At 37.8% G+C, this 10,387-nt stretch overlaps 1 protein-coding gene across 2 annotated transcripts in view; it reads right to left on the reverse strand.

Moving 5' to 3' along the window:
- Positions 1-7,778, reverse strand: part of samd4a (sterile alpha motif domain containing 4A) — a 63,259-nt gene extending 55,481 nt beyond the window's left edge. For both annotated transcript variants that reach the window (XM_073827212.1, XM_073827211.1), the window contains exon 1: positions 7,255-7,778. In XM_073827212.1, the coding sequence (XP_073683313.1) occupies positions 7,255-7,450 (196 nt within the window). In that variant the 5' untranslated portion in view covers positions 7,451-7,778. The remainder of the gene's footprint in view (positions 1-7,254) is intronic.
- Between the last annotated feature and the right edge of the window lie 2,609 nt (positions 7,779-10,387).

Here is a 10,387-nt window from a genome sequence, read left to right on the forward strand (position 1 = left end):
AGTGGTTTAAATTGATTTTTTTCCATGATACCACAGCAATACAATTCAAACATTTTGTTGTGTGCTCATTATTTAACCTAGGAATGCATCTCTAATCTTGCTGAGTTCAACCCAGGACTCACTAAACAGTTGTCCATGAAAGATAAGTCCGTACCTTCTTTGTTTAGACCAACAAGTATCACCAAACCACACCCTGTAAGTACGATTAATACATTAGGTGTACATTTTTCAAATGAGTGCTTAAAATATCAAGTTTTTTGTGTAAAATGTGATCTATACCTAGTGTAGCTTTAGGTTTCCAAGTAAACCACAATATTACTGTCTTACCTAAATAGTTCTGATAATTCGTTGTGAACCCATAATTTCCTAAGAATGTGACGATTAATGTAGACTGTTGTTTTAATTCTTGTTTAATAATAAAGAACAATCTGAATTGTTTCATCAGTTAGTCACGTTAGCACTTGGCTAATGTATCTACCATTATTGTTTTGTGACGCGATTATAGTTTAGCAGCTAAACTTTAGCTGTGGGTACGATTTGCTTGCATTGTATACGGAAAGACCAATCACAACAGACTTGGCCAGCTGACCAATCAGAGGAGAGTAGGCTTATGGAAGGAGGGGTTTATAGGCCTTAAGCTCAGAATTTGTTTCGAAATCATTGCAAAATGATTCTGAGAAACTTCCAATGTTTTCTGACCTTAGATGCATTGAAACCTGTTGCAGGGGACTCCAACACAGTATTAGGACACTTAAAATACCATATGACCTGCTCTTTAAACTTAGTGTATGATTGGGAGATGAGGATTAAAAATTGCTATTTCTAAATATCAATGTCAGCACCAAAACACTCCTGTCACATTACCCGTCAAAACAGGGAGCGTCAGTTCAGTGCAGCTGGTTCGATTTAGATATAGGTGTTTGACATTTCTGAAGGTGCATTTCAGTGCATCTCACACAGAGGCCACCATGTTGGAAAAACAACTCAGAGAGCCTTCATCATATCAAACACACACACAGACAGACACACAACCATACACACAGAGAGGTATGAAGTCAGTCATTCATAACAACAGTGCCCCTCCTGTCCGGACTCTGTTGCCTCTGGGCTGTGAGGTGGAGGGGCGGAAAAAGGGCCAAGGGTTAAACACCAGCTCAGACAGGAATAATATTCCGACAAACAAGTACCCTCTCCTGTTTATGCACATAGATACACACACACTCTCTCTGTTTTATCTGACCATCCATGCTGGATGGAAAGCTCCAAAAAATTCAAACAACAACAAAACCTAAGCTGGGATTGTGTAACCGTGTGTGTGTGTGTTTTGGATTGACTTTCTTTAAAGATTCACACAGATGCCAAATTAAACCACTGGACCAAAGACTAATATAACTAGGTGGAGGAAATGCGAACTCTACCAAAGGCAAAAATAGCCTTATCAGAGACAATGAAACTGAATACGATATACACAAAACTACCTGTGAGTCAAATGCAAAACACACATGCATTTTGTTACAGTGTGCGATGCGGAGATGAGAGGCAAATAAGTTGCATCATTTGGGTCAGGGGAACAAGGCAGCTCCTTCACAGAAGGAAATAAGTAGGTCATTGTGGATTCCTCTCATTGGCGCAGTTCTTTCCAAATAGTTGCATCTTTCCACTCAACTTCCAGCTGCGAGTTAACTCCGTATACACCGTTCTAATGAATGGGAATGTCTTTATGTGGTCATTTACTGGTTTGTGGAATAAAAAGCACCTATGATTTCAGAGGATAGATGTGAGTAGTCATTCTAAAATATCTTTTAACCTGACACGTTGAATTAAAATGTATTAATTCAGATATGTACATACATATATATATATATATATATATATATATATATATATATATATATATTAGGGCTGCACGATATTGGGAAAATATGCGATATGCAATATTGGTGTTGAATATTGCAATAACGATATTTCTTGCGATATTACATTTCCCTAGAGAAATGCTTTAATAATTATTATTGTTGTTATTATCTATTTTTTTTAAATATTTTATATATGTAATGATCATGCTAAAATAAACAGGTAATAGATATTCTTCTGTCATCCGAATTAAATCTAATTCAGGCTAAAAACAAAATAATTATGTCAAGGAAGTTTTGACTTTAAAACACTACGAATAAATTAAAACTTCGGCAGATATTCTGATTTCTGGTTTGCTGTTACAGTTCCATAGACCTGCAAACCCAAAATGAATTGATTTCAAACATTACTTTTTATTTACATGTAAGGTCATCTTTTAAACTAAATATTTCCTTGCCTTGCCTGTTTTTTGTTTGTTTGTTTTTTTAAATAAAACATATTATTAAACAAAAATTTTATTAAAATTACTATTAAACTTCAAAAAGTTAGGAGCATCAAAAAGAATTAGGAGCACCCAATTTCTTTTTAGTAATGCACTGATCTTTATTCTTCATGGCTGATTCCAATTGCCAGGCAAATCAAATGGGCTGTTTCTGAAAGCCTCAGAATCACATTTTTAAAAAATTACAGTATAAATAACAAAAAATAGACAATAAATGCAGCCATATTCAAAGTAGACTACTCTTTCAATATTCAAAGTGCAAATAGAGACCGATTTTTTTTTAAGTATGATACAGAGTTATAGACAACTTCACAACTTTTTATAGCCCACATTCTTATAACAGCCTAGATATTTTATCTAGCCTAATTTGCGTGCATTGGGGAGTTGCTCTCTAAACGTGGGGTATTAAAATTGCTTTTAAATGCGCGTAGCCTACGCGTTTTACTTTTTGTTTCGTTTTAAGGATCGCATAGCATGCACTCTACAATACAAGAGATTACTTTAACAAACCACTTGAAAGTCAGAGTACACCAACTGGATTTTGAAAAGCGTGTCCCCAGTGGAAAATACTCCCCTTCGTGAGTGGAACTCGGCCCCTGAGTTATCATCTGATGTGAATGAATGCCGCGTTGTACAGAACCTTTTTACTGTCCACAATCAAAAATCGTCATACCAAACACCCCTAATTGCAATGCAGTTTGTGCAAATCCGGAACAGAGGTTTCATAAAAAAAAACCGTCCGGTTCCTAGTTCAGCGGTGCGCATTGTCAGTGACAGGAAGACGGCTAATATCTCAAATCTTCATTAAAGGTAACAATAAAGATTAAGTTTAAATGGTTATGTAATGTTGGAGAGAACGGCGAACGCATCAGCTCACAGCAGTCTGTGCAGTAGTTAGGTTAGCAAAAGTTTTGTAAAGAAATGAAACTAGGTCGCACCACAACAATTTCTCGCACTCGCACAAATGCTCCCAAATATAATTTGAGGTTGTGCAGATTAAATTTTGGGAGCATAAACGGTGGCGATTTTGATTCCTGTACAGTTCTTTTTAGGCAAAAGTTCAGCGCTGCTGTCATTTTCTCCCTTATTTTTCATTCTCTGGTCTGAGCCACCGGGTTCACCTGTTCGCCCGTTCTAGCCAATAGCATTATAGAACCTACTTGGGAGGCGGGTATAAAGATAGTAAGCCCCCAGCTGTTTGGTCAAATGAGGACAACCTATGCATGTATTTATATATACACTACCAGGCAAAAGCCACAAAGTAAGATTTCTAATGTTTTTTAAAGAAGTCTCTTCTGCTCACCAAGCATACTTTGATCCAAAGTACAGCAAAAACAGTAAAATTTGAAATATTTTTACTATTTAAAATAACTGTTTTCTATTTGAATATCTTTTAAAATGTAATTTATTCCTGTGATTTCAAAGCTAATTTTTTTTGCCTCATTACTCCAGTCACATGAATCTTCAGAAATCATTCTAATATATTGATTTGTGCTCAAAAAACATTTATTATTATTATTTTTATGTTGAAAACAGCCAAGTAGAATTTTTTTCAGGTTTCTTTGATGACTAGAAAGTTCAAAAGAACAGCATTTATCTGAAATAGAAATCTTCTGTAACATTATAAATGTCTTTATCATCACTTTTAATGAATTTTAAGAATCCTTGCTAAATAAAATAATTATTTTTTTAATTTCTATGAATTTCTACTTTCTACTCATCAAAGAACCTGACAAAATGTACTCAACTATTTTTAAATATTAATAATTATAATAAAAAACTATTGTTTGAACAGCAAATCAGCATATTAGGATAATTTCTGAAGGATCATGTGACACTAAAGACTGAAGAAATGATGCTGAAAATTTTGTTTCGATCACAGGAATAAATTACATTAAAAAATAGATTCAAATAGAAAACAGTTATTTTAAATAGTAAAAATATTTAACTATTTAATAAACTAAATATTTACCCATTTAGTTTTTGCTGTATTTGGGATCAAATAAATGCAGGCTTGGTGAGCAGAAAAAACTAAAAAAAACTGTCCAAAAAAGTACATTAGGACTGCAATGACAATAAACTAAAGATTAATTTTGAAATGAAATTTTAGCTGTTGACCAAAACATATTCAAGTTACAGTTATACAATGAATATGGGCTTAAAGTGCACACTCTGAGCTTTAATTTTTAGGGCAGTCTCATCAAATTGGTAGAAAGGTTAAGGAATTACAGTTCTTTAATATGTACCTCCCCCCTTTTTCAAGGGACCATAAGTAATTGGACAGTTGACTCAAAAGCTGTTTCATGGACAGTTGTGGGCTATTCCTTCATTTTTTCTACATCAATTAACCAGGTAAAATATTGATTCTAAGTGTGCCATTTGTATTTGGAAGCTGTTGCTCTGAACCCATCATGCGGTCAAAGGAGCTCTGCATGCAAGTAAAACAGACAATTGTTAGTCTTCAAAAACAAAAGAAATGCATCAGAGAGAAAGCAGGAACATTAGGAGTGGCCAAATCAACAGCTTGGTGATTTCTGAGAAGAAAAAGAACACACTGGTGAGCTCAGCAACATAAAAAGGCCTGGATGTTCACAAAAGACGACAGTATGGTGGATGATTGGATGATCCTCTCCATGGTAATAAAACATTTTACAACATCCAGCCAAGTGAAGATTACTCTCCTGGAGGTAGGCTATCACTGTCAAAGTCTACAATCAAGAGAAGACTTCACCAGAGCAAAATAGAGAGGGTTCACCACAAGGTGCAAACAAGGCAAGATTAGACTTTGTCAAAAAACATTTAAAAAAGCCAGACCACTTCTGGAAAAGCATTTTTTGGACTGCTGAAATTAAAATCAACATGTACTAGAATGATAGGAAGAAAAAAGTATGGAGAAGGCTTGGAACAGCTCATGATCCAAAGCCTACAACATCATCATCTGTGAAACATGGTGGAGCAGTGTAATGGCATGAGCATGGCTTCCAGTGGCACTGGGTTACCGGTGTTTAGTGATGATGTGACAGAAGACAGAAGCAGCCGGAAGAATTATGAAGTGTATAGGGATATACTGTCTGCCCAGATTCAGTTAAATGGAGCAAAGTTGTTTGGGCGGCTCTTCATAGTACAAATGGACGATGACCTAAAACATACAGCAAAAGCAACCAAAGGAGTTTTTAAAGTTAAAAAAGTGGAATATTCTGCAATGGCCAAGTCAATCTTCTGATTTCAAATAGATTGAGCATGCATTTCACTTGCTGAAGACAAAACTAAAGGCAGAAAGACCCACAAACCAACAACAACTGAAGTCAGCTGCAGTAAATGTCTGGCAAAGCACCACAAAGGAGGAAACCCAGTCTATGGTGATGTCCATGAGTTCCAGACTTAAGACAGTCATTGCCTGCAAAGGATTCTCAACAAATTATTAAAAATGAACATTTTATTTATGATTATATTTATTTGTCCAATTACTTCTGAGCCCCTGAAAATGGGGGGTCTGTGTATAAAAATGGTTGTAATTCCTTAGCATTTTATGTTATATTTTTGTTCAACCCCTTGAATTAAAGGTTAAAGTCTGCACTTCAATTTCATCTTGATTGTATCATTTTAAAACTATTCTAGTGGCATACAGAGCCGAAATTATGAAAAGTGTGTCAGTGTCCAAATATATATGGACCTGACTGTATATATATACATTTGAATTATTTTATATGCTAAAATAGGTTAATAATTAATTAGCCATTTACATTTTTACAGAAACAGTTATTCTGCTAACTTGCCAACTTAATCACATTATCACGCATAATCACACTTCATTAAGAACAATAAATCAACTTACTAGCTTTAATCTTTCCTAGAAATCCCTGAAAAAACTTCAAGTACAAAACCACACCCAAGTCTAAAAATTCAAAAACGGTGTAAAATATCAGATCGGTTACAAGTTTGCTGAGCTAAACAAGTCAAAACACAACCTTCACATGGGAAAACAACTACTAAAACGCCTTCAGTTTGAGATACTTAACGAGGGTCCGGGTCTAAACCAGACGTCTGCTTGACTAAATGAAAGAAAATATGCTGATCAACCAAAGAATCCCTGCCGTCTGGTGAGTAATAGGAAGCTGACATCGTTCTGGCTGACATAGGCACCGCTGCGTAATACAGCCCGAGGTGAATCGCACAGGTAGGCATGCACAGACAGACACACGTGCGCACACATTTCCACTGGATTCACTCAAAAGGTCACCACCACATACAAGCATGCAAATCCACCATCTGCAATAACAAACCAGCAACTCATCATCACAACGTACGAGTACAGAAATACACCAACCAGAGCCACAGCCCGTCAGCTGGTTTTAATGTCAGCGGACACACCAGGGTGAGGACCACTTTTAAAAACTTCATGAGTTCTTCTTTGATGTCTTCATCTTGATGTTTTAGAATAACAATGACAGAGCCGCACTAAAATCCTTCATATAAAATACAACACGCACCACTGCAAGACACAAGGAGGCTCTTTACGAGTCCCGGCCCACTATAAACTCTGATGGGAATCCCATGTTCGGCTTTTAGAGAACAGAGCGTAGCCTATGTGTGCGAAATACGCAATAGTTCTTTCATACTGTACATTTATGTAAATATCCACAGGCCTTAAACTCAGCATGTTGTTTATTCCAGAGCATAAATTAAGCTATTTGGTTCTAAGACATTAGTTTCCATGGTCACACACCCACATTAAAGAAATCCCTCAAATTTAGCCCAATATTAGACATTTCTATTCCACATACGGGTGAACTGAAGACACCCAGACATCTATACATTAACCAAAAAAGCTTAAGAACAGGTGCACCTCAATACCACCTGCTCGCATTTGTGGTAGAGCTGGTAGCCTCTGTACTGACCTGGATTATTGGCCTCCCTTTCCAGAACATGCAGCTCAGTGCAGTCAGCCAAGGAATGCTCCAGACAGAGCTGAAGGAAGCGTGCTTGGGTCCGACTGACCCGCTTGAGGAGCGACAGTAACGCCACCGTCTGTTCGCACTCGTTCCATCCCTTAAACCAGCCGGCGAGGACTCCCACCTGGTCACGAAACATCATGATCTGGTGGGCAGGCTTATGGTACCAAGACTTGGAAATTGGGTTCGTTGAGAGGGGGAGAGAAAGAAATGGAGAATCACCACGCAGACGTATCCAAAAAATGCACTTGCTTTCACCTTCACCTGAGGTTTAACAGAAAATAGCCCTTTGAGATGTTTGCTAGTGGGTACCAATGTATTGCATCTTTATTCTTGGGTTTTGTAGTTAGGGAATCCTTATTTGAAGCTTTCGAGATGGTGTTCGTTGGAGCTTTCCAACTCTTCGGCCACTTGGGGCTTACAAAACTTTCCTCAGCTTTCCTCCAGCATACAGTGACTGTCCAGCTTTAGTCTTGATGGCATTTTCCACAGAGAACATCTCCTTTCTGTGAAAGTAAAGAATAGTGATTAAACTGTCTTTTTATTTTACAAGCAAAGTCAGTTAAAGCAGACAAGTGGGTTTTTGAAGCTGGTTTATGGTCCAGATAGGTCATATAGCTGTTTAACCAGTTGCAAAATACAGGCTGGTTTGGCCAGCTAGCTATCAGTCAACCAGCTAGTAGACTATCAGCTGTATAATCTTCATATTTTGAATCCCATTGCTGGTTTCAGAAGTCTTTGGAAACGTGCCACAAGCTTGTTGCTTCAGTCTTCCAGATGAAAACGCCACGTAAGTGATATTTCTTCGAAGAAACATGAACAGGTTAACCATTTATAACAAGTTGGCATTATCACAAATCTACTTTCCTTTTAAAGGAAGATACAAAAATAAACCTGCTTCATCCAGTCATCAGTGTTTTGAACAAATCATTTGAGAGAAGGATAATCATTCGCATCCATTTCTATGCATTGACCCACAGTTTTAGTTCACTGATTATAGTACGAGCAATTAGCATTAGTTCATCAATTAAATTAGCATCTAGTTTGTGAACATCTCATTCAAGAATGAGCGACTCTCAATAGAGTGTTTTCATCAATCGGCCATATTGGCGACACTGAACGTAAACCACACCACTAAATGTGTTGTGGTTGGCCAAACTGAACCAGGATTTCCAGAGCAAGAATCTTAACAAAATTGTCATTTTTCTTATCGTTTCCAGTCAATTAGGTGAGATCTTATGCTAATATCTTAATTAATATCGCTAGTATGTATCTTAACCACCTATCAAAATTTGTTTGTCAAAATATTATGCCCTTTCCTGCTTACTAAGTCCTTCTTTATATGATTTAGCAGACATTTTTTCGTGGTTTAGGCAGCATAAATTAGCAGAACAACATATTCAGTAGTACACTAACCGTGCAATGCTGTTGTTTACATCCATCCGGGTAACTGGCCAAATGGTGACATAAGCGCAAACTTACCTCAGGCTTTGGACGATGTTAGCAAAAACTTATTTCGGATTTGAGCGATACAATGACTCCATTCAAACAAAAAGAGATTCACTTATCGCCACCTACGGGCATAACGATGACTCGTGCAGAATGAATTAGTGAACTGAAGCTTTTTCTGAAACTATTCTAAAGACTCGAGTCTGGGATATGAATCAAATCCTAAATTTGCCTGAGAGGCTAGTTGACATTAACGGGCGCGAACGAGGTCGCAAGAATGCTTAAAAGTTATTTAGTGATCTTCTATTAAAAGCCCGCGCTGACGTTATTCACAGAACTGTTAACCGGGAACTCCGCAAGAATAACACAATATCTCAATATCTTTTCTAAGTCACGTATGGTGGCCTAAATATACACTCAGATGTGGACAAATAAAAATAAACACAGGCTTTCAGTTTCTATTCGCGTTCATACATGTGGTATCTCAAGCGATCGTCTCATATAATATCCGAGCTGAATCGCAGACTGTCCAGAACATTCCCAAAAATTTTTGCTCGACTGTCCCTACTGTAAGCCAGTACACACTATTCACTCTTCATTTTCACAACCCTTCGCATATGAAGCAATTCTAAGCTCGAAGTCAGCAGTTTGGTGGGTTACCAATGGCTAAATCAACCGAAATGCCGCGTTTATGAGTTATAATTATTGAACAACCCAAAACTTTGAATAAAACAGACGCGTTCTAGTTTTCATTTTTCATACTCGGAGTTTCCACATAAAGCCACCGCTGTGGTAAAAAAGCGGGGACAAGAGATGTTGCAAAATTGGTTTGTACTGTAAAGGCTTAAATGCTGTAGTAAAAAGCTTTAGAAGTCACTCACCTAAAGGCGCAGTTGCATTGGTGCTGGTCGCAGGACAGGACTGGACGGGACGGGGAGCGGTGCCCCTTCACTCTGGGTCAGTGTGTTTGGCCATCTTGACGAGGTTTTTCTCCCCGCAGTCAGTCGCTCTTGTTTAAGCAGCAGAGGAGAGTCTCGGCATCGCTTCCCACATGCTAATAATTAACACGGAGCATTACGTCAGGGGCTTGGCAGCACAAGGAAGCACAAAAATAGAGAATGGAGCTGGGGAGCAGATCGTATTGCTTATCCTACAGGAGACGACTGACCGGGGATCAGGGAATTTTTTTTTATGGAGAAAAAGAGTCCAAGAGGTGTCCGCATCAAACTGGACGATGGGGTGGAAGTTTTGTTTGAACTGTTTTAGAGGGGAGGGGATAGTTAAAAAGTCCTGTCCGTCGAAGTCTGAGGATGTTTGTGTTAGAACGGAAGATTGTAATTTTGACCTACTGTGACGCGCTGAAAGTGGGTTACAAAGTGTCGAAAAAGGAAACTGGGATACATTCGATTCCGCCCTTGAATTCTTCAACTGCTGCGAGGCGCGTTGTAGCGGTGGATTCCGTCCAGAAGATGGCGCTGCTGCACTACCACAGTTTCAAATCAGATAGATAGATAGATAGATAGATAGATAGATAGATAGATAGATAGATAGATAGATAGATAGATAGATAGATAGATAGATAGATAGATAGATAGATAGATAGATAGATAGCATATTTAAAATCAAAATC

This window comes from Garra rufa, chromosome 21 (genome assembly GCF_049309525.1).
Source record: "Garra rufa chromosome 21, GarRuf1.0, whole genome shotgun sequence".
NCBI lineage: Eukaryota > Metazoa > Chordata > Actinopteri > Cypriniformes > Cyprinidae > Garra > Garra rufa.